Here is a 25,808-nt window from a genome sequence, read left to right as displayed (position 1 = left end):
GTCATTCTACATACTTATGGAACAAATAGAGCAGGAGCTCACACAAGGGAGGTTTCATTTGTATTTTTGCCCAGTGGTTAAACTTTGGAACAATTGTTTTCTGGTCTTTATTTCATATTTTGTATATGTTTGATTGTATATATTAGCCAATATGTTCTATTTGCATTAGACCTCTGAGGAAGGCCTGTGAAGGCCAAAACGTGTTAGGTCTAGTTCATCAGCCTTTGTATTTTTATATTTGTATATGAGGTATGAATGGGCCCTTATTTGTTATTTTAATTTGTGTTTAATAAATACATGTATATTTTTGTATGTTTCATAATCAGATTTTTAGAGTTGGCCCTCTTCTATTCTTGACTAACCTTTTTAGGTCCTGAATTACAATTTTTTTGTAAACATTAAACATGCAGTGTTGTTTTTAATGTATCTTACTTTCTATTCTACCAATTAGATATAACACTGTTACCATCTTTAGGCTGAATCTGCATCTAGAATTTGTTCCACTGTCTTACCAAACCCAACCTGGAACAGAAAAAGATGCGGCTCAAAACCACATTCAGATACCCCAGGCCAACGCTGTACTGACTGCAGAGTCACCGCTGAATAGCCATAAAATGACCATAAATCTATGCAGACAGCCACCATAAAACCAGAGATCAAACAAAGTGAAAGTGGCATGCAGTCTGGACACTGCCATAAAATTCGACAATCAATCAAAGTGAAAGTGGCATGCAATGCAGATGGGAATTTCTGTTCCAGTGTGGGTTTGGTAAGACAGCGGAGCAAATGCTAGATGCATATTCGGCTTTTGAGCATCTCAGTATTGTTTGGGGGGGGGGTCTTGTTGCCATTCTGTGAAGTTTATGCACGTGTGCTCTGCCATAATCTAATATCTTATGTCCCAAACTATTCCTGGTTAAGAAATAGATGTAGTAGTTTGCTATTAGCTAGGAATCCCAGAGCTAGGAGGCCCCATTGTTGGCCCTCCAGAGGAACTGGTTGGCCACTGTGTGAGACAGGATGATGGACTAAATGGACTATTGGTCTGATCCAACAGGGCTCTTATGTTCCCACTTATTTAAAAACTTGTAGAAAGATAAAAAGTATGGTATTATGCACAGCTATATTTATTACATGCTATATTTATTAAAAGGTAAAGGTTCCCTTGCTCGAAAGCCAGTTGAATTTGACTCTAGGGTTGCGGTGCTCATCGTTTCAAAGCCGAAGAGCCAGCGCTGTCCGAAGACATTTCCGTGGTCATGTGGCCGGCATGACTAAACACCAAGGTGCACGGAACGCTGTTACCTTCCCACTGAAGTGGTACCTATTTATCTACTTGCAATCTCTTGCTTTTGAACTGCTAGGTTGGCTATATTTATTACATTCAAGCAATTCAAAGATGTAGACAAGCTTCTTGGAAATATGAGGTTATATACAGTTAGGAACACCATTTTTAGAGTCTGTATCCAAGTTCACACACTTGGATGAACTCCAGCAGGACTTTCAGGTTTTGCAGTAAGTTGAGAAACCAGAATCAGACACAATTGATCTATTAATATACATAGAACGCTTAACAGATTGTGTGTCATCTATAACAGAGGATTTGCTGCACCAAGGCTAATTTAGTAATTTCTCTCTTGCTTGAATCAATTTAACAGAAAGTCTTACTCTTTCAAAATATAAATGCCATCAGCCCACTCTCTGAACAAAAGTTCCCTTATAAAACAGAGAACAGCAGAGAAAATGTGATACTCCTTATATTAATAAAGGCCCATTACACATGCACATCTTACTGCAGATTTTCAGAGCAGTAAGACTTTAATCTTGACTTTGGATTCTGTGCCTGCGTTACACACCATTATTTCTTCTTCCAGTGTATTTGTTCTGCAGCTACAATTTAAAAAACACACTTTTCTAAATTGGGGTGGAACATCACTTGTGATTGGGGGGGGGGGGCATCCAAAGGTGTTTAAAAAAATCTTCGCAATTGCTCTATCACAGCTGCACATTAGCATCCAGCAACCTCCTTCAATTTAAATCCTCCTGGTTCAGGTTTTGCACATGCATTTTAGCATTAGTTCCTTGAATGAAAGGGAACAGAAAGGAACACAGGCAAAGGGGGGAACCCACTGTTAAAGCCTGTCCTGTGCAGATTGCACTCTTCCTCCAACTGGATTGATCTCAAGAAATTCTTAAGTTTGGTGGTTTGCAGAAGGTCCATGTGACTTTTTTTAATGTTAGGGTTCCAGAGACTGCCAAAATGCCCCCCCCCCCTAAAAAACCCCTTTGTTCACTAAAGCATTAAAGGGAAAAATGTTTTCATAACTTTAGGCTTCTTATCCCAGTCTCCCTCTGTCTGTCTGTCTGTCTGTCTGTCTGTCTGTCTGTCTGTCTGTCTCTCTCTCTTTACATCTCATGTCACTTTCATTCTATACTGATAACCTGCCCTTTATTTTGTTTGCATGCAGCACTGATTTTTTATTTTATTTTTTGCACTTGGGATGCTGCTGTTTGCCTCCTCTCCAATCTAACCCTTGCACAGCTCCTTTTACACTTTCCCCCATCGTTTTAATTTTTTTATTCAAGTATCTGAGACTAGCAATAGTCTCATATCGACTCGTGTCAACTAGTAACAAAGCGAGGGGGGAATGGAGCTTGTACACTAATGAAGGGAGGAGGATGGTGGAAGGTGCAGAGTGGGCGGAATGACCTCAGTGTGGGTGGGGAGTGATCTTCAAGGAGTGGCAAAAGGGTGGGGGGGATTTGAGGGAATATGTATGCTTTTTGTGGGGTGGGCATTTGAGTGTGCATGTCTGTGTGTGCTTGCATGCCTGGAAGTCATGGTGACTTCTAGCAACCTCTATTGGGGATTTGGACATTTTTCAGAGGTGGCTTGATAGCCTGTCTCTGCATCCCAAGCCCTGGTATTCCTTGGAAGTTTCCCTTCCAATTACTTGCCAGGGTTGGCCCTGCTTAGCTTCTGACAAGATCGGGCTTGCCTGAGCTATCCAGGTCAGGGCGGAATATGTATGCTTTTGAATTACCTTTGGCTTGGAAGCTAAATAGGTGTGGGGGGGATGGCACAAAAGTACTCTCAGAAATCCTGGGGAAACAGCGACCAGAAAGCAAACTGAGCGCTGAAGGGAGGAAAATCAATGCAGAATGACAAAGAAAACCTGACAGACATGCACAGTGAAAGCAAGGGAAAACACCCATGCATAATAGGCCAAAGTTAACATAACAATTGTGATGATGTAATAGGTAGCAAGTCACTAGAAGCCAAATTGTGTTGCATTTCTAGTGGACGGATGACATGCATTCCTCACAATTAAAGTTCCATGGATATTTCCCCCCCCAGTTGGACAGCTAAATGTGGAAAGTCCAAAACAAATATTGCAAATAGTGATGTTAATCCATGTGGGCGGAACCCAAAACAACATTGATGTAATACATCTAGACAACATGGTTATAAAATCTAAAACAACTTTACCCTGTATTACCATCCAAATCGCAAGATGTCATTGTCCCGCTGTACACTGTATTGGTTAGGCCACACATGGAGTATTGTGTGCAGTTTTTGAGGCCTCACTTCAAAAAAGATATGGACAGAATGGAGTGTGTGCAGAGGAGAGTGCTGAGGATGATCGGGGCCTGGAGACCAAGCCCTATAAGGAAAGGCTTGGGAATGTTTAGTCTGGAGAAGAGGAGGATGAGGAGGGACGTGATTGCTCTCTTTAAGTATTTGAAGGGCTGTCACTTAGAGGACTGCAGGGAGCATTTCCTGTTGGCAACAGAGGATAGGACTTGCAATAATAGGTTTAAATGAAGGGCAGGAAGGTACCAGCTGGATATTGGGAAAAACGTTTTGACAGTAAGAGTTGTTCAACAGTGGAATCAGCCGCTTAGGAAGGTGGTGAGCTCCCCCTCACTGGCAGTCTTTAAACAGCATCTGGACAAACACTTGTCAGGGAAGCCCTAGGCTGATCCTGCATTGAGCATGGGGTTGGACTAGATGGTCTATATGATCCCTTCCAAGTCTGTGAGTCTATGATTTTATTTCTATTTATAGGATTACAGCAGTTCAATTGGAGGCGGACACATTCATGTACATTAAAATTTATGTACTGTTTCTGGTTATTTTTTTCCTATTTATGACACAGTTTGTGTACAAACCCAAACATGGATCTATATGTTTGATACAAGATTGTGCTTGATATAGGAAGATTTTTTCTAATATTATTTTGCCCCCACACCCCACAATGAAGACATGATACCCAAGTAAATGGGTTGGAATCTGTTTATTAAACTGACCTGCAGCATAAACTCAACACATAATTAACTTTCTCCATAACTTGTGTGGATCAGCTAAAGCAGCCCTTGAAAGCCAAATGAGGAAGGGCAAGCCCACCCTGGGTCAAAACTCAGCATGGCTACTACTGCTGTGCCTTGTTCCTCATTGCCTGCACATAATTCTGGGACAAGAGGTGCTGAGTCTCACTCCCTTCCACCCAAGTTGTACAGCAGCCAGACTTCAGAATAAAGTTGCCAGTTCCAAAGTAGAGGCCCCATCATAGCCAATCTGATATGCGCTCCAAAAAATTACTGCTCAACCCCAAACTGCCAAAACAAGGGTGGGGAGGTGGGGAGTAACACGAAGCAAGAGCCTAACAGAGCAATGGGACAAGATTAAAAGGGGCACTGAAAAGTCCATTTCTATTGGTTAGAAGCAAGAAGGGCCCGGCTTGGCACAGCCTACCATTTGCAGCGCTGGGCACAGGGAGGTGGATGAGGCTGGGAAGGAGGTGGAGCGGGTGAGTGGTGGGAAAGTAAGGCCGTCCCTCCTCCCCCCAGGCCAATAGCAGCCTCGGGATAGCTTGTGGAGGAGCGAATTTAAAAGAAAGAAAACTGGCCACTTGCCCCCTCTGCCCAGCCCATGTCCGTCGCTGATCGACTTGCCCACCTGTCCCACCCTCTTGGTAAGCCATTTGGGGTTGAAGCAGTTACACAGTTCCTGGGGGAGGGTACGTTGCTCTCATTGTTGTATGACTGGTATTGTTACTTTTGACTTTTGTTTTGTTGCTTTTGCTTGCTTGGTTTTGTACTTCTTTTGTCACAACGGATTAGGCAGTAACAACATGGGGCTGGATCCATTTATGGAAATAGGCCTGCGTGCCGATTTCCGGATATGGGGACCACCTTAACGGGTCTTGGTGTGAGGACTGCCGGGAGCAAGTGTGCTCAGGAACTACCAGCAATTGCCCTCAGAGCCAGATGGCAGGGGAGATCACGAAGGGGCAGTCGTCCATGTGATCTCCAGCAACCTGCCATTTTACGGTCTTCACCCATGCCGGCTGGCTGGGTAACGGGGTTCATCAGCTGGTGGCGGGTCAACTGATGCATCGGATCTGGTGGACCCATGCTGTGTCAATGCTTCTTACAGCTGTAATCAGTAAAGTTGTGGCCAATTGAATCAACTTGCTTCCAAATCAGTAGCAAGTGTGGTGGTTTCAGGCGGGGTTGTGGCAGCTCATCAAACCTCCCCGTCCCACTTAGAACTAAAGCCGCAAAGAATAGATACTTAGGAACAATCTCAGGGCAGGTAGAATTAAGGCAGAACTCTAAGAACAGAACCAAAAGATCGTTCCTAACTAAGTGTATCCATTTCCCTTCTTTGGAAAGGGGCCACGATTGAGGGTTGTTAGAGATGAGAACCCTCCCCTTTGATACATGACACAGTGTTTCAGGCAGACTCATTCCCAACACCAAAATCATGACACAGTACTGAACCCCAGACTAGTAGTAGCATATTTGTGGACTTTTCCATAGCTTTGGAATTCCCTTCATAGGCCAATCAAAACGTGGGATAGAGTTTCAGATTTTACAGTTTCAAATCAGTCCTTTACCAGTCTCTTTAAAAGTCTAGATTAAAGGAGTTCACATGTACAGGGGATGATGAGTAAAAAATAATCAAACAGGACAACAGACAGCCTAGCCCAAATGGTAAGATCTGGCCTAGTGATTCAGCTGCTTTCACAGCACATCAGTCACCATAAACATGCCCCTCCCTTCCTGGAATGTAATTTGGGAGTCTTTTTTCCCAATTCCATCAGATAAGCGTGTGTTATTTTAGAAGCATGTTTATCCATTCCTAACAAAAGCAACATAGAAAGGTTTTTCACATATACGCTAATTTTTTTATATATATGTTCCTAGTCTGGGCTTAGTCATGTTAATTTATACTGAACAGAGAGTAGAGATTCTGAGCATAGAGATGTTTCACTTTTTTAACTGGGGTGTTTGTTTCATTTTGAACAATCAGAATGCCAGTCATCTTTTTAAAAAAAATATTTCGTGCTAGCCATCCCAAATATGTATCCTTGTAGACTCTTTGCTTCTACCCTGTTCCCATTAGAGGATTCTTTTATTGTACCCAAAACTTTATATATTCATTATCTCCCCCAATCAGTGTTTCCTCTAAGCTGAGTTAATGTGAGTTAGCTGACAGTTTTTTAGCCTCCGGCTCATACATTTTTGTCTTAGCTCAGGAAGAATGGCTCCAGAGCAAACTATTTTATGCAGAAGCCAAATTGCTCGCTCACAACTTTAATGCCGGTAGCTCACAAAGCAGAATGGTTGCTCACAAGGCTCCACAGCTTAGAGGGAGTATTGCCCCCAATCCTAGCAAAGTACATCCCACTTCGCCTTGGTTTATTGCACTTATATGTACTTATTTTCCTTCATGAGTATTATGAAGACTTGGTGCTCACCTTTTCTTTTTCTGTACCTTTTTGTAACATGCCAGTGCTATGAATTGTTGCCTTAAATTATTGCTCTGTGAAGAGGTATTATTTTTATCTCCATCTTAAGTATTTTATTATGTATTGCAAGAATAAGTCTATATTCCCACAGTACCAGTTTGACAGTACCATTTGTGGAATACCACTGTGAAATACCTAGGAAGGTGGCCAAAATTCTTTTTATCCAAATTTCTTCCTGGATTTTGATGTTCTGAAAGACAATATTATTTCCAAAACAGAGCTAATGCACTGGGAATCCTCCTGGATTATATTTTTAAAACAGAGGTTTTAAGCACTGTACATGCATGATTTACTGCAGCCCTGCATTAATAATTTACAATGGTGAACAATTAACAATTAACAATGGTGAAAAAAATATGATTATGTGGGCCCAGAATATAGGCAGTAATATTAATTTTGAAGAGTGGGAGCAGATTTGGTGGAAAAATATAAAACTAACTAATGCTGTGTCATATAAAGAGAACATGTATAAGATGTTTTACAGATGGTATATTACACCAGATAGATTAGCTAAACAAAATGTTATTTGCTCTGATAAATGTTAGAAATGTAAAAATAAGACTGGTTCTTTTTATCACATGTGGTGGTTATGTGATGTTACAAAGAGGTATTGGAGATGGATTCATGAGATAATGGAAAAAATAATAAGAACTAATATCCCGTTTACTCCAGAGATACTGTTATTGAATATATTTCCAAAAGACTTTGATAAAGCAGATAGGTATTTGATAGTTCATATGTCGACAGCTGCAAGGATAGTATATGCCAAATATTGGAAAACAATGGAAATACCAACAAAACAAGAGTACATGAACAAGCTATTTGAAACAGCGGGAAATGACAAACTGACACTTGAGATGAGAGCTGGTACAGAATGGACTTTTCAAAAAACTTGGAAGAGATTCTACGATTGGTATAATGTAAATGTAATTAATAGATAAATGTAGTAATTTGAGAATGCAGAAAAGATAAGCTTAGTAAAATAGATAATGAATTTAGAAATTTAATAAGCAGAAGAAATAATAAAGTCTCTTGTTATATGTTATATGTTGTGGTGGGTAGTTGGGGGTTGTTTGTATGTATGTCTGTAGTATATAATGGAAAAAAATAATAAAAGTGTACACAGGAGCATTGATTAAAAATAGCAACAAAGCCATCTTAATATGACAGCATGTGCATCAAGGTTCTTTTGGCTCAGTATTTACCAATGCACAAGTGCACTTGCATGCAATAATATGTCACATAACCATATTCTTAATGCAGCAGTCTTACGTACAGTCACTTTTTTGCAGTTTTTGCAGTTTTATCAATGCACATGTGCATGTTAGTAACATAGAAGGAAGATATGCAGATGAATGGAAGGCACTGAAACTGAATGTGTACCAATTATGCTTTAATCCTATGACATCATTCGAGTTGTGCTTCTTTCTAGCTTCTGCAGAGGCTTTCCCCTGCTGCACTGCTTGCTTCTGCTGCTAGCATGCAGAAGATCAATGTTTTTCAAGGATCCTTTAATCACTCAGAAGAGCTAACAGGAGAGGAAGTCAATGCCTCAGCAGAAGAATATCTCTCCAGCAAGAGAAGTGCTGCAAGGGGAAAGGATGCCATAACATCCACACCATAAACTCTGCTACTTAAAATGGAAGAAAGCGGGAGTGAAACATGCAGTGCAAGGAAGAATTTTGGAATAGCAACAGTAACAGAAATCCACTAATCCCTCACAATAGTCTATTGTATACTTTTACCCTATTTTGCATTTATTATTTGTATATTCATTTGATACTCTGGGTTATCCAGAGATATATAATAAAAGCCCACTTAATGTTAAATATGTTTGTCAACAGTCATCTATTCATTAATAACTTGTCTGAAAGTTGAAAATTTTGATTGGAATTCATGGCAGCTTCCTAGGCAAAAGTGAACTCAGTTTAAAATAAAGACCATTGTTCTGGTATCTTATGCAGTGAAAGAAATTCATTGATGGTGAATTGTGTCATTTAACTCTGATGGCTGTATTTGTTAATGGTTCCTATGCTTTGTATTTAAATTATTGTCTACTTGGCAAGGAAACCCCTGAATTAATTTTGCAGAGTATACATTTCAATATAAATAAATATAAATACTAAATTTTTGGTTTGTTTAATAGGCCAGATCCAGTATTATGGACAAAGGATGGTGGAGAATTACCAGATCCAGAAAGAATGGTTGTCAACGGTAGGGAGCTAAACATTAATTTCCTAAATAAAACGGACAATGGTACATATCGATGTGAAGCAGAAAATACTATTGGCCAAAACAGCGCAGAGTATGTCCTGATTATTCATGGTAAGTACTCCATGTATATATTTTAAATGATGATATAAGTTGACATGTACTTCGGTTAATTTATTTGTTTTTAACTTTTGTAAAAATCTACCTTTCTAGCATTTCAGTTGTAACATTTCAGGCCTCTTTCTTAAATAAATGCAAGTTGTTTTCCTAAATTGTCTATGTGAATTGGAAAACATGTCATTAAAAGTTGTGAAATATATTTTAATAAGATTCTAAAAATGCCAAATTTATATATAACCAGAATCCACAATGTTGGAAAAGGTATTATAAGGATTGTATTTGGGGGAGTAGACACATAATACAAGATGTAGGTTCTAATGGAAAGGATCAGTGTGGCTGCACCTGTGTAGAAAGATCATAGAGTTAGCAGTAGCAGGATCTCTGAGGCATCACAAAAGATCATGGTGCTTCAGAGCTGGAAATTTACCTTGGTGTATTTAGGCAAGGTGGAGACCAGGCATATATAATCTCATTTTCCATGGAATGAATTCAAACCTCCATTGCGTGAGTGAAAGGTAATTTTTGTGTGGGGAAGGGACATCCACTGACTCCTCCTTGCTGCTGCAATCTCCTGCACCATATTTATGGTTGTCAGCCAGTTAGCGACTGTCAGGGAGAAACCAGAAGTTACATCATTTTATCGGGACGACGCTCTAGGATTAAATGCAGTTTAAAGGCTTTGGGTGAATCCTAGAGCATCGCCCCAATGTGAAGGCATCACTCCAGTTTTCTTCCAGAAGTGATAGCATACATAGGCACAACACTGGCACCCTCCTTTTTTCCCCCTGCCAGTGGCCTGTAAAGTAGTGGGGGTGGTGACAATGCCCCACACCATTTCTGAGAGTTTCTTGACTTGCAGGGGGAGTCGTTTCAGGAGGACACTGTGTAAAACTGGAAGTATTTATTTATTTCAATTTATATCCCACCCTCCCCACCAAGACAGGCTCAGGGTGGCTTACATTAAGAGTTAAAATATATTAAAACACAAATTATACACATCATAAAAATCATATACAGTAACAAAATAAAGTGCTGCTGGTGGTATGATATTATGTAGAAATCCCAGTAGGCCATGGTGGAATGGTCACAAAGGAGTATAGCTAGAGTTGGTAAACAGCTTATCAGACCATTTATAGAGGCTGTCGCAAGCTGCTGGTAGTAGTATAGGGGGCCATACAGCAAGGGTATGTTCCATGAGTAGAACTATTCCCACAATTCTTTAGATCAATTCTTTGTTGAGAAAGGAACAGTTTGGAGAGAACAAGGGGTGTCAATGTGATTATGAATATTATTTTCATAAACATTTAAATGTGGTAAATTCAGACAAGAAAGAACATTATATCAGCCTCACTTCAATGGCTTAAGCTTTCTTGATCCAGAAGTATGAACATTCCTGTTTCAGAATTATTGCATTTAAAAAGGAAAGTTTGCATGTAAAAGTCAAATGATTGGGAGATCATAAGCTAATTTAATTTTATAAGTGCTTCATGTGGAGAATTTTGAGCGTGTCAAGATCACTAGCAACACATTTCATGAAATATCCAAGTTTGCCTTTATTTTTGTTCACATTTTTTATAAGTACTTCTCCATGCAACTTTTTAATTAGTCATTCTTGGCTCCGTTGTTGAACTGCAGTTTATCAAAAACACCCCATGGATTAATGTTGCTCCTAATGCTAGATAAGTGCTGTGAATTTTATCGTTAGTTTAACTAATATTAGTGACAAAGGTAATGACAGACTCATTGAAACAATGAGAATTTAGTACTCTGGTTTAATGTTTATAAAATGAAATAATAAAATCAGCAAACATTAGCTTGGTTCATACCTTTTATCCCTTTCCCAAAATAATGTTTGAAAAAGTTTACTAAAATGTGTGGGTTATGTGGTTTCAAGATATTAATGAGTTTTGTACAGTGGCAGTATCATAGTCAATAAGGTTAATCCAAGGTGCAATTATTACTAATTGAAAACTTTTCCAAATACCTTGCCATGATGACTTGAAATTTAATTGATATTAATCTGTGCTCTTTTATGTGTGTACAGCACTGCACACAAAAAAATAAAATAAAATAAAAAGTCCCAGGATTCAATAAAAAGGGACCTGGCAAGAATACAAGAATAAGAATAAAAACCCAATAAATGCAAAATTTGTATTTACATGTCTGCACACCCGTACAGCCGCCCCCAGTATTCTAAATAGAACTGAAGGTGATTTGTGCAGATAAAGTTATGGGGCAATGCATAAAGGAAAAGTCTTTGTTCTACAGGAATAGGAAAACCTAATCTTTATTGACAGGGATTCCTCTAGAAGGAACAATGTCTCACTTCAAACATAATGTCAAACCATGTGGTTTTTTAAAAAGTATGGTTAGCTTGTGAAACCATCAATCTTCAACGTGGTCTTTGTGCTTCACACCCATGGGATAAAATCAGCAACGCGCTGGATCGACCTTCCTGCCGAAGGTGGTGTCAGAGTTCCACCTGCAGGCGGAGGTCTTCCTCCCTGATTTTTCCCCAAATCCAACATCACCAGAAGACAAACTATTACACACTTTAGATGTGAAGCAGGCTCTCCTGTTCTACCTCAGTAGAACACACCCAACTAGACGAGACTCGCAACTGTTTGTCTCTTACGCGTCAGCACGGCTGGGCACTCACATCACGGCTCAGCGGCTGTCAAACTGGATGGTGGGTCTCATCCGTCTATGTTACATGATCGCCTAACAGCCATTACCTGGCCCTATCAGGGCTCATTCGACCAGGGCTGTCGCGACTTCCACTGCCTTCCTCCAGGGAGTGCCACTGACGGACATTTGCAAAGCCGCTACGTGGGCCATGCCTAACCCCTTCATCAGGCACTACGCCCTAGACGTCCGTATGAACACCAATACCAGCATGGGACATCACATTCTATCTTCGGCTACGCAGTAAAGGACCTGCCAGCACCCTCCTCCAGGTAGGCCACTGCTCGCTAATCTCCCATGGGTGTGAAGCACAGAGACCACGTCGAAGATAAACAGGTTGCTTACCTGTAACTGATGATCTTCGAGTGGTCATCTGTGCATTCACACCACCCGCCCTCCTTCCCCGCTGCGGTCAGCTTCTACATTTTCAATAGGGGTTGATTTGCAGCGGTTTGAAGGAACTGGCAGGATGTCTGCGCCCACCCCTCTGGGCTTGCGCGGTGGGGTTCCTGCGCATGCCTGAGGGACTGAGCGTGAAAATCCGTTAAAAGAGCTCCGATCGATCCAGCGTGTCCACACTAGATCCCATGGGTGTGAATGTACAGATGACCACTCGAAGATCATCAGTTACAGGTAAGCAACCTGTTTTTTCACAGGTAATATTTGGTCCTAGTTTGCCTCAAGAAATATTGGGTCCAGAGGTTTCTAGCTCTCCTGCTTGCTATCCCAGAGCCATAACGGTGCACCCCCTTTTCCCTGAAGTCAATTCTTTCCTCCCACAAAACCAGAAGACATCCCAGTTAAACTGAATTATATACTCACTTTCAAGGGTCCAACAGACCACTCCCCATGCCACTCCACAACCCCAAATTTCATCTTAATATTGGCAACCATATTCCACATTGTTCTGGTGGAGCTTGCCTGTACATCCGCTGCAGCAAAGCAGGTCTGTGGAGCCACATCTTTTATGGTTAACAGTAGAGGTCATGTGCATCCTGCTTTTGTGCTGTTTCCACTCATCTTGTGGAATGCATTTCCCACCCCCTGCTGGTGAAGACTCAGACAATGGGGAATAGACACAAACTTTTAAGAGCTGACTGGAAATGAAGATCACAGGGAGAGGCCCTCCGGACTGTTGCATTAACCAAAGGAACTCCTCTAGTGGGTACATGAAAGAGGGCCTTTTTGGTGGTAGCTCCACAGTTGTGGAATAACATCCCCAGGGAGGTACACCTGACCCACTCACTTTCCATCTTTAGGAGGCAGCAGAAAGTGGTTTTATTCAGGGAAGCATTTGATTAGTTTAATTTTTCTATTTTTGACAGATTGCGATTTTAATTTATGGTTTTTATGTACTTCATGTATTTTATATGTTTGTTTTGTTTATATTGTAAGCCAACTTGAGTTCCAGAAGACAGAAAGGCACCTCATTTTTAAAAAATCAATGTAAATAATAAATAAATGCCATTTCAGCTGCCTCTGCAGCTTGCAGCCCTTGGACTCTGCCAGCAGTGGTACAAGTGAGCAGTATTCAGGCTTTCCCTTTACCCAAACCTCACCTATTTTAATAATGGGCACTTTTCTACTACAATGGTAGAGGTTAATCATCAAAGTATGAGGAAACAAATGTTACAATGAATTTTCAGGAACAGCCACACGTGTTGCTTAAGATGGGTAGCCGTGTCAGTCTGTCTGTAGCAGTAGAAAACAGTAAGAGTCCAGCAGCACCTTAAAAACTAACAAAATTTGTGGTAGGGTATGAGCTTTCATGAGCCACTGCTCACTTCTTCAGATACAGCTAGAATGTGAGTCCATCTGTATATTGGAAAGTGGACTGATTTCAGATGTCAAATGACATTAGCAGGGAAGTGACAATAGAAGGTGTGATTAGATTAGGTGTGATATGCAGAGAGGTAGTAGGCATGGAGAAATCAGCATTGGCAATGAGACAGGAAACTTTGGTCTCAATTCAATCCAGGTGGATGCATTGTCTTGAGTTTTGTTATCTGTTGCAATTTAGCAGTCTCTCTAATCTCCTTTTGAAATTCCTTTATAAGACAGACAACCTTTTTTGGCATGTAGCCTTTGTAAGATAACTTCTTTTTTTAGGTCAACAACTGAATGTCCTGGAAGGTTGAAATGTCCCCCCACTAGTTTTTGAATATTGTGGTTTCTGATGTTAGACTTACGTCCATTAATTCTTTGTCAAAGGGACTGGACTGTCCATTGTAGGGAATGGAAAGACGTTCCTGACATATGATGGTATAAATCACATTAGAGGATGAGCAGGAGTCAAGTCAAGTCAAGTCAAGTTTATTAATACGGTCAAGCGACCAGCCAATAGAACGATTCCAAGAATAATAATAAAATACACAATAAATACATAAGTAGCAGGAGTAGGAACCTGAGATGGTAAGGCTGATGTTGCTGGGTCCAGTGATGGTATTGCTAGGATCCATATGAGAACAAAGTTGGCATCCTGGTTTGTTGCAGGCATTGGTACCAGAGCCCATGTTATTGTTAAGTAGTTTAACATTGTGGGTGAAAAGTTGTTTTAGGTTAGCAGGTTGTCTGTAAGTAGGAAAAGGTTGTTGTAGATTTTCCGAGCTATATGGCCATGGTCTTGGCATTGTAGTACCTGACGTTTCACCAGCAGCTGTGACTGGCATCCTCAGAGGTATAACACAGAAAGATGGAGTACTCTCTGGGTCAATGTGAGAAGAAAAATGGTAGGCAGGTAATTTATATCTACTCAGGAAGGTAGGGTGGGGCTGAGTCATGATATTGTAGGAGTTTCCCAGGCTGTGACATGCTAGTGGAGGAGCTTTTCTTAGGAGGTTCTTTTGCATATGGATTGCCTTTTAAATTCTAATCTTATCTGTAGTGCTGTTGTAATATGTAGGGAATTTTGTGCTTTTCAGGACAGGAAACCACACCCTGTTTATTTTTAAACTCTCTTCTTTCCTGTTGAAATTGTGTTATGTTTATGAATTTCAATTGCTTTCCTGTGTTCTCCAGCATTTAAGTGTCTTGGAATAAGATACTTTGTCCTGTTTAAGTTAGGCTATGTTCAGCCACTGCTGATTTTTCAGGTTGGCTGAGTCTGCAATGTTTTTCATGTTCTTTTATTTTTGTCTGGATGCTGCGCTGTGTGGTCCCAATGTAAACCTGTCCACAACTGCATGGTATGTGGTATACTCCTGCAGAGGTGAGGGGGTCTTCTGTCTTTTGCCAATCGTAGTGTCTGTTGTATATTTCTGGTGGGTCTGAATACTGTTTGTAGGTTGTGATTTTTCATAAGTTTTCCCATCTGATCAGTGATTCCATTGATATATGTCAAAAACACTTTTCCTGTGGGAGACTGTTTTTCCTCAGTTCTTTGTTTTACCTTTGGTTTAATCGCTCTTCTGATTTCATTCTTGGAGTAGCCATTTGCTTGAAGTGCATGGTTTAGATGATTTAGTTCATTGTTGAGAAAGTGCGGTTCACATATCCGTATTGCACGGTCTACTAATGTTTTGATTATGCCTCTTTTTTGCCGAGGGTGGCGTTTGGAGTTTTTGTGTAAATAACAATCCGTGTGAGTTGGTTTTCTGTAGACCTTGTGACCTAATTGAAGGTTAGCTTTGCAGATGACCATGATATCTAGAAACGGGAGTTTAACCTTGATTTCTTTTTCCATGGTGAACTGTATGTTACACAGGGAAGCCATTGAAATTCATAAATATAAACACAATTTCAACAAAAAAGAAGAGAGTTTAAAAATAAATAGGGCATGGTTTCCTGTCCTGGAAAACACAAAATGCTTTACATATTACAACAGCACTACAGATAAGATTAGAATTTCAACAGCCAATCCATATGCAAAATAACCTCCTCATGAAAGCTCCTTCATTAGCATGTCACAGTCTGGGAAACTCTTACAAGATAATGCCTCAGACCTACCCCACCCTCCTGAGTAGATATAAATTACCTGCCTACCATTTTTCTTCTCACATTGACCCAGAGAGTACCATACAGCCTGGAAAATCTACAACTGCTAATGAATTCCAGCCGTGAAAGCCTTGGACAACAAGATGAGGTCCCCCCCTGGTGCCTGTGTGAGGCAAGTGTCACTATCCAATAGGTAGGGTTGCCAGACTCCCACTCCGAGTGGGGGTTCCCCCGCTTTTGTGGGCCCCTTCCCACTACTGGCCAGTGGGGGAAACCCCACCAGCATATGCCCAAAATACAGCACAGTGATATCATCCAGAAATGACACCATCATGCCGCTGGCATTGCATAGCAATGCTCTAGTTTTGGGGCAAAACTCTATAGTAAATTTGGGCTCAAACCATAGAGCTTTGCCAAAAAAAACTAGAGTGCCGCTGCACGATGTTGGCAGCATGATGACATCACTTCTGTGTGATGTCATCGTGCCCCATGCACTTTGCATGCGGGGCAAAGAACTCCCAGAGATGAACTTCAAGTCCCCCACCAGGAGAAGGGTAGGACCCAGCCCCTAGTTGTATGTCATTAATAAGGCATTGATCTGGCTTGAGTTTTGAACTGTAGGTGACCACCACTGGTGTTCTGTTCTCATTTTCTTTAGGCTTGTCTTGTAGCAAGCTGTCCCTGAGTATCATTCTGGCTTTTCCAGTCATCTTTCTCACCATATCAGGAGGATACTGTAGTTACAAAAATGTCTGCTGCAGATTCTTCAAGTGAGTATTTTTGTCTGAGGGGTTGGAACAGATGCAACTATAGCATAGGGCTTGGCTATACGCAGTGGATTGTTTGATATGGTTGGGGTGGTAACTGGAGGCATGTAGATATGTTTGCCGATTTGTCAGTTTCCAGTATAATGTGGTATTTTTGTGTCCCTCGTGTATCTGTACTGTGGTGTCCAGAAAGTTTATTTCTTGTGTAGAACAATTCATAGTTAGATTGATGGTGGGGTAGAAATTGTAGAAAGCTTGGTGAAATCTCTTGAGGGCTCCTTAAGTGATGACTGATCTTTCTTGCTTATAACATTATGCAACTTTTTGAAAAGGCATCTGAGTTAAAGAATGTTTATGAGTTTCGTCTCCCCACCCCTTTATTACACCCTCTTGAACTGATTATCTAGCTCAATGAGAGCCAGTAAGAATCAGCGAGATGTTTCATTATCAAGGTTCCATTGCGGTAGTTAAGTCTGATTATTTGGTTGCCCATGTCAGCACATCTTTCATATTAACTTGTAAGCTGGCCTTGCTAACATTTTTATGTAATGGACACTGGAGATGTTTTCCTAATTAAATTTCTGCAAATACAGATTTGGAACTTCAGAGGGTAATTGATAAAATGTATTTTTGAGTTCAGGAAAACTGCATGAAATAAGATAATGTTGAATGTACCAAGTTTTAAAACTGTCAGTGTTTCATAGCATCTGAGATCAAATGATTGTTCGGTATAGTGTGATAATAAAGATAATCTTAGACAATTTTCTGCCCTTACTTTGAGCAATGAGATTAGATGTATAGCTAAATGAGGTGCAGCAAGTGGGACAGAACTCCCCCCCCCTTTTTTTCTTACTTTGCCATTTGAAAATTGAAGAAAGGGTTATGCCATTTAATAGAGGGCAAATATTTTCTTATCTTCGCTTTGCACAAAAATTGTCTCCAGCATTTAATATATTCTTCCACCCAGAGTTAATAACCACTGTAGTTGGGTAAGAAAATTTATGATGGTTTTTCGTTCTTTGTGAGTACAGTTGAAGAGGAAGGAGCACAAGAGAATTAAGGCACTCTCTTCTGAAAATACGCAAAAAACATTTACTTGCTTTGGGCAAGATTGGGACCTTATATTACCCGTTATTCACATTGCATTGGGAAGCAGAGATTACCTTGCTAATCTACTACAAAAAGGAAGCTGGAAATAGTTGCATTAGATTTCGCAAGAGCATTTGAGTGGGGAAGTTGAGGAAACACTGGGGATTTTTAGGCTGAGAGTTCTGGGTGACATTCTGGGAACTGTGGAGAAACTTCTGCTTGGGAGTTGTTGTATATAGGGAGGTGACACAAAAGGGTCGGAATTCTGTGGTGAAAACATGAAAGAGAATGATGATAAGGGATCTTTTCACCTCCTCCCCCATTTAACATTGAATGTGTCCTGAGGTAAAATAAATATCCCAATTTCCCTTAAATGGTCACTGGAGTTGCCAATCTCCCTGTGGGGCCTGGAGATCTCCCAGAAATCACCGTGTTCCCCAGCCACAGCACGTAATTTCCCCTACAGAAAATTTCCCACCTATTACAACTGATCTCCAGATGATCAAGATCAGTTCTCCTGGAGACAATGGCTGCTTTGGGCTGAGAACTCTACGGCATTATACCCTGCTGAAGTCCCTCCCCAGCCCTTCCCTCCCCAGGTGCTACCCCTCAAATCTACAGGTATTTCCCAAACCAGAGTTGGAAACCCTGTAACTGGCTATGGAACCGCTTTCCAGACCCTTGGAACCCAGAAAACATGGCATAGGAGGAGGTGCTTTTCTACCTTAGCTGCCATTGCATAACCCCAAATCAACATAAGCCAAACTCCAGGTGGCACCTGGAGATCTCCATCTATTATAACTGATCTTCAAATGACTAAGATCAGTTCTCCTGGAGACAATAGCTGCTTTGGGCAGTGGACTCTATGGCATTATACCCTGCTGAGGTCCTTCCCCAGCCCTTCCCTCCCCAGGCTCTACCTCTCAAATCTACAGGTATTTCCTGACCCCAAGTTGGCAACCCTGTAACTGGCTATAGAACTGCTTTCCAGACCCTTGGAACCCAGAAAACATGGCATAGGAGGAGGTGCTTTTCTACCTTAGCTGCCACTGCATAACCCCAAATCAACATAAGTCAGGGGTGGAGGGAACCATACCTGCTACCATGAGGCTGTCCTCCCATACTACCCATGGGGCAGCAAAATTACTTGAGACAGCTCTGCCTTATAGCTAAACAGAAGGAAATAAACATGGCTTGCCTCCCTCTATTATCCCCTTCCCTCTGCCACCCGACCAGCCACGGCTGGGACACTCACCTGGAGCTTCTTTCTAGAGCTCGTTGTATTTCTTCCCACAACGAGCCTTATTCCTAGTCTTTTTAATAAAACTATTTGTTAGTCTGCCTGGGTCCTCACACCTCATTTGGTCATGTATAAAAGGAAACCTACTGGAAAAGTACGGTATAAAAAGGTAGAGTGGATGCTTTGGGCCCTCCTTAGGGTTGCCAGGTTTTACCTGGCTGCTGACAGGGGGGGGGGGGGTCCTGGTCCTGGAGTTCATTGGTGTGCGTACTTCACATGCACACCACGATGACATCATAAGAACATAAAGAATATAAGAACATAAGATAAGCCAATGTCTACGCTGTAACCTGCTAAATGACATTCGAGCAAAATTTCTGGAAGTCCCCCTTAGCAAGGTTGCATGCCAACCGGATGGAAGCAAGCTACACTACCTCCTTACTTCCCGGGATTCGGAGATTATTGAATTGACTGCCAAGTTCTTTTATGCTCTTATAAAACGGAAAAATGTCCCTGATCATTCTAACTGAGATCAATGAGTTGCAGAATTTAATTCAAGGTTCTGCGGTTGGGCAAATTTTATCTTGCTATAATTTTAAGCTTATATAAATAGCCATACCTTGTAATGCTTTTAGAAGTTATTTATTTTCCACAAATTTTATAGGATTGTTTTACCCCAATGGCAACTGTTTAATATTTTATGCCAATAAAAGGTATTTTTTGTTGTTGTTGTTGATAAGCCAATGTCGGATCAGGCCAATGGCCCATCCAGTCCAACACTCTGTCACATAGTGGCCAAAAACACCAGGTGCCATCGGGAGGTTCACCAGCAGGGCCAGGACACTAGAAGCCCTCCCACTGTTGCCCCCCCCCCATAGTGCATCACTTGCCCCAGATTGAGAGTTCTTATCTATACCTTGTGGCTAATATCTAATTCTCTCTTGAAGCCATCCATGCTTGTAGCCGCCATCGCCTCCTGTGGCAGTCAATTCCATGTGTTAATCACACTTTGGGTGAAGAAGTACTGCCCACGAGTTCTTGTATTGTGAGAAAGGGAGAAAAGTACTTCTTTCTCCACCTGCTCTATCCCATGCATAATCTTATAAACCTTGATCATGTCACCCTTCAGCTGTCGTTTCTCCAAGCTAAAGAACCCCAAGCGCCTTAACCTTTTGTCATAGAGAAACTGTTCCAACTCTTTTACCATTTTAGTTACCTTTTCCTGCACTTTTTCCAATGCTATAATATCCTTTTTGAGGTGTGCTGACCAGAACTATACACAGTACTCCAAATGAGGTCACACCATCGATTTATACAGGAGCATTATGATACTGGCTGATTTGTTTTCAGTTCCCTTCCTAATAATCCCCAGTATAGTGTTGGCCTTTTTTACTGCAGTTGCACACTGTCTCAACATTTTCATTGAGTCCCATTCGCGGGAAGGGTGGGGTAAAAATGCAAAAAATAAAAATAAAATAAATTATCTACTATGAGTCCAAGATCTCTCTCTTACTCAGTCTCTGCCAGTTCAGACCCCATCAATGTGTATTTATAGTTAGGATTTGCTTTTCACTTGGCGACATTGAACCCCATTTGCCACGTTGATGCCTACTCGCCTATCCTCGACAGATCCCTTTGGAGGGCCTCACAATCCTCCCTAGTTCTTACCACCCTGAACAAATTCATGTCATCTGCAAATTTAGCCACTTCACTGCTTACTCCCAACTCCAAATCATTGATGAACAAGTTAAAAAGTATCGGAATGAGTACTGATCCACTGAGAAAATTGCCCATTTATACTCACTCTCTGATTCCTATTAATTAGCCAGTTTTTGATCCACAAAAGGACTTCTCCTTTTATCACATGACTATTGAGCTTATTTAGGAGCCTTTGTTGAAGAACTTTATCAAAAGCTTTCTGGAAGTCAAGGTAAATAACATCTATTGGGTCCCCCTTGTCCGCATGTTTGTTCACTCCCTCAAAGAATACTAACAGGTTAGTGACACAAGATCTTCCCTTACAGAACCCATGCTGAGTCTACCTCAATAGTTTTTGTTCATCAACGTGCCTACTAATTCTTTCCTTAATAATAATTTCCACCAATTTACCCGGAATTGACATCAGAATGACTGGCCTGTAATTTCCCTGATCTCCTCTGGAACCCTTTTTAAAGATGGGAGTGACATTAGCTAAATTCCAGTCCTCAGGAATGGAGGCAGATTCTAATGAAAAATTACATATTTTTGTCAGGAGATCCACAAGTTCACATTTGAATTCTTTCAGAACTCTCAGATGTATGCCATCCGGGCCTAATGATTTATCAGTTTTTAAGTTGTCTATCAATCGTAGGATCTCCTCTCTTGTCACCTCATTCTGACTCATGTCTTTCAACACCCCTCCCGAAATCAGCGGTTCTGGAGTGGGCAAGCACTTCTCATCTTCCACAGTGAAGACAGAGGCAAAAAATGCATTCAGCTTCTCAGCCTTCAATACTCCTTTAACCCCTTGTTCATACAGGGGCCACACTGCCTCCCTGGCTGATTTCCTGCTTCTAATGTATTTGAAGAAAGTTTTATTGTTGTTCTTTATGGGTTTTTTTGCAATGTGTTCCTCATATTTCCTTTTTGCCTGCCTGATCACAGACTTGCATTTTATTTGCCACAGCCTGTGTTCCCTTTTATCAACCTCACTGAGACTAGCTTTCCACACTTAAAGGAATTCATTTTATCTTTTAAAGCTTCCATAACTTTGTTCGTTTACCATGCAGGCTTTTTTTCTATACCTATTTGTGCCTTTCCTTACCTGCGGTATATATTTTTTCTGAGCTTCTGGTATTGCAGTTTTAAATAGCCTCCAAGCTTCCCCAATGGTTTTCACCCTTTCTACTTTTCCTTTCAATTTCTTCCTCACATGTCCCCTCATATCAGAGAAGTTACCCCTTTTAAAGTTAAAAGTGGCTGTGTCAGTCTTTTTGGGCAACCCTATTTATACGAATGTTAAACTCAATAATATTATGGTCACTGTTTCCAAGCGGTGCAATCACTTTTACATCTCTCACCAGGTCTTGGGCATTACTTAAGACCAAATCCAGGATTGCCTCTCCCCTGGTAGGTTCTGTGACCATCTGTTCCATAACACAGTCATTAAGAGTGTCTAGAAACTCAGTCTCTTTTTCCCAACCTGAACACATATTGACCCAATCAATGTGTGGGTAGTTAAAATCACCTATTACGACACAGTTATTTCATCTAGCTGCTATCTTTAATTCATTCATCATTTTATAATCCTCCTTTATCTTTTGATCTGGTGGGCGATAACAAACTCCAAGTGTTAAGCTTCCTTTTGGGCTCTCTATTTCAACCCATAGCATTTCCAGAAGCAGATCCAATTCTCTTACCCTCTCAATGTTACTGGAATGTATACCCTCTCTGACATACAGAGCCATCCCACCTCCAACCCTCCCCCCCCATCCTTCCAATATAATTTATGACCAGGAATCACTGTATTCCACTGATTTTCCTCATCCCACCAAGTTTCTGAAATACCCACAATGTCTGTTCCCCCACCCCAACACCAAGCATTCCAACTCCCTGATTCTACCTCGAACACTTCTAGCATTTGTGTATAAACATCTATAGTTTCCTGCACATTTTAAGCTCGCAACCTTCCTCTTGCTGCCTCAAGACCTTGCCAGGCAGTCGATATCATTAGCCACAGTCTCAGTGGACAATTCTAATCAATTTCCTTGTAGAGAAGTAACAGCTACCCCTTCACCTCTTTGAGATGAGCCATCTCGAACCAGAGACTTTTCGTCTCCTGTTAGCTTTCCGCCAATATTCTGTTTAAAAACTGATCTGCCACCTTTTTTATTTTAAGCGCCAGCAGCCTGGTTCCTTTTTGGGACAAGTGGAGACCCTTCTGAGGGCACATTCCCCTTATCTGCAGCACGGTGCCCTGTTTCCTCTCAACCCTCATGCTCCTTGACAGCAGTGAGGCTGCCATATTCAGAATGGGACATATTGAACAAGTCCCTGAGAGTCTTCTCCATGCACCTAACTGACTGTCTCTGCTTCTCCAGGTCAGCCACCTTGGCCTCAAGGGAGCAAACTCATTCCCTGAGAACCCAAAATGTCCATGTTTTACTGGAAAAAAACATTTTCTGGAAATTTTATAACTATACAGCACACATATCCTATTGCAAATACCTACCTTTATCCCCAGTTTCCAGTTGGCCAATTTATGGAATTATATGTTAGCAAAACATCCATTAGAAAAATTAGTATCCAACCTCTGATACAAAATACTAGGGAGGAAAACATAATTTGATATGTATCTTTTTCATAAAGTTTGGTAAAATAATATATTTCTCAATAAGGGCATGGTTATATCCACACAAATAGTATTTGAAGCATTAAAGTGTATAGTTGGTTTCATAGAAGGTATCTGGAAAATGATATAAATGTGCACTAATTGCTTTAACATTAAGTCTCAAGATAAGGCATTTCATTGTACATCAATTAATAAGATCATTTTACACATGACATTAAAAAGTAGAGCATGCATTATGTGTCATGCCACAAAAATGGTCAGTTCATGGTGAAACATCCTTATATAAAATTGGCAGTAGTATATATGGACAAGGGCTAACATTTTGCTATTCTCAAGGTCCCATTATACCATTCTCATACCTTATGTGCTTTTAAATATCTCTCTTGTTATTGATGTGCACATGTAAATGCTGCTAATCTTAGTTAATAAGTGTAAGAGAGCCACTTAAAAATCAAATCTATCCAATGTTGCTATGACATTTGAGTTGCAGATTGAGGAAATAATGATAATAAAAGAAGATTTAAGCATCACTTGTGAAAATGGGCTAACAGTATCAAATTGATTATACTCATAAACATATTGTTGGTATGTAGACAAATCAGCTTGTTAGGTTTTGAATTGATTTAATTAGTGACTGAGTTAAATCTCGAATTAAATGTTTAATTTTTGTGGATTAAACAATTTAATAATGGATGATGAAGTAAGCCTCCCAGTCATTTGCTGGTTGCCAGGATATGCCTGGCTACCCTGTTGTGAGTCTCAGTGGGAATAGTTAAGTGGGAATGGAAGTCTTTACATGGCTTTTTACGTCTTGAAGTGTCCGAGCCCTGAAAAGCTAATTGCATCATATACTCACAGGCCCTAGGGTTAGGTTCAATGCCTAGCAGCATTCATCACAAATGTTGCCCTGTTTGTGGTTTGTGAACAGAAGTTTGTGATGGGTCTACTGTTATGAACTTCCACAAACTTTTAAAGCAGTTCCTGGTGGTTCATGGGTAAAGTAGAAAGCAGGCGTTTAAAGGGACTCCGAGTCCCTCTAAACCCCTGCTTTGTGTTTCCCCACAAAAACAGCTGATTGGCAGGGAGGCACTTTCCCACCTCTCAGCTGTTTCAGGCTGTCTTGTGCAGTCCCTTTAAAGTTTAAAGGGACTGCACAAGACAGTCTGAAACAGCTGAGTAGCATGGAAGATGCTCCCCATCACAGTCTGAAACAGCTGAGTAGCATGGAAGATGCTCCCCATCACTCAGCTGTTTTTCAGGCTCTCTGCAAACCTTGTTTAAAAGGCCTGTGGTCCCTTTCAACTGGGTTTGCAGGGCCACCAACTGTGAACCAGTTTGGTTCATGGTTCAATTTGTGGTTCAGCCATGTACCACAAAACAAACCACATTTTTCCAATCCATGCCCATCTCTAATACATAATACAAACTGATCTTGAAGTGATGAAAGTGAATAATCAAAACTACTGACCAAAAAACACAACTATAAAAAGAAATAAAAATCGGACAATTTGCTCATCCCTACAATACTGTAATATATTTTATTGTTTCAAGGTAAGGAATGTTAATCTGTTACAGAGATCCCTAAACTTTTTGAGCCTGCAGGCACATTTGGAATTTTGACATGGTGTGCTGGGTGCTGCAACAAAACAGTTTCCACAAAATGGCTGCCGCAGGAGGTGGAGCCAGCCACAAAATTATTGCCATAGCTTAACTTCTGTAAGACAGTGCAGATCCTTGTGTTGTGATAGCAGCTCCCATCAAAGCAACATTTTTAAAAATCTGCAAAGCCAACCAAATCTTCAGTAGTCAATCAGAAGCCTTGATGGTCAAAAGTCCCACTTGGCCCTGCCTACTTCCTAAAATACTTGACGGACACCAGAAAAGGTGTCAGTGAGCACCATGGCGCCCACGGGCACCACGTTGGAGACTCCTGGTCTAAAACATAGTAAGATTTTTTTTAAAAAATCACGCTTGTTAAGCTAGCAAAAAATAAAGTATTTAGTCGCTGTTTGGGAGCATAATGTGTTCTAATGTGTGATAGTGACACCAGCCCAAGAAGCTGTTGATACCAGAGAAAACTATATGTCTAAAAATTAATTCTTATACAAATATCGTTTATATATAAACAAAATCAGACCAGTTGTTCAGATAACGCTATTTTATACATACATAAAATACATAGGAAGCATCAGCTATACACTTCCGGTGTAGGACTCCAAACCCAGCTTATTCCTCTCTGCTTTAACGTAAGGTAGTTTTGAGCCTTTCAGTTCCAAGTTATGACACAGCCGAAGGTATGACACATCCCTTGTTCTCCATTTCTCAGTCATTTGAGCAGATCAACCACAGGCATTAAGACATGTCAGGCTGCTAGGACAGAAACTGAAAATGAGATTTGAGGAGTGCATAGGTCAGGGGGCACAAAATGTTCAGAGCAAAGAAGGGACAGTGGTTTTGCCCAGAATATTGAATCAAAATATTAATATGTTTATTAATGGAAAATACACTGTATTTTTACAAGACTTACTCCAGTACTTAGCCAGAGCTTTCAAAGCAGTTCAAGGTAACCCATAAGCCAATACTATTTGTGTGGAGAGCACTGCACTGTTAGTTGT

The 25,808-nt window shown here is 40.8% G+C and overlaps 1 protein-coding gene across 1 annotated transcript in view; it reads left to right on the top strand.

The window, feature by feature from the left end:
- The window catches only part of CADM2 (cell adhesion molecule 2), a 342,074-nt gene that overhangs the window by 223,357 nt on the left and 92,909 nt on the right, over positions 1–25,808 (top strand). Inside the window, exon 7 of the mRNA XM_015409285.1 lies at positions 8,965–9,143. Within this exon, the coding sequence (XP_015264771.1) occupies positions 8,965–9,143 (179 nt within the window). The remainder of the gene's footprint in view (positions 1–8,964; positions 9,144–25,808) is intronic.

This window comes from Gekko japonicus, unplaced genomic scaffold (genome assembly GCF_001447785.1).
Source record: "Gekko japonicus isolate JY-2015 unplaced genomic scaffold, Gekko_japonicus_V1.1 scaffold439, whole genome shotgun sequence".
In the NCBI taxonomy this organism is placed as follows: Eukaryota; Metazoa; Chordata; class Lepidosauria; order Squamata; family Gekkonidae; genus Gekko; species Gekko japonicus.
Note: the sequence above shows the minus strand (reverse complement) of the source record. Positions and strands in the feature narration are given on the sequence as shown.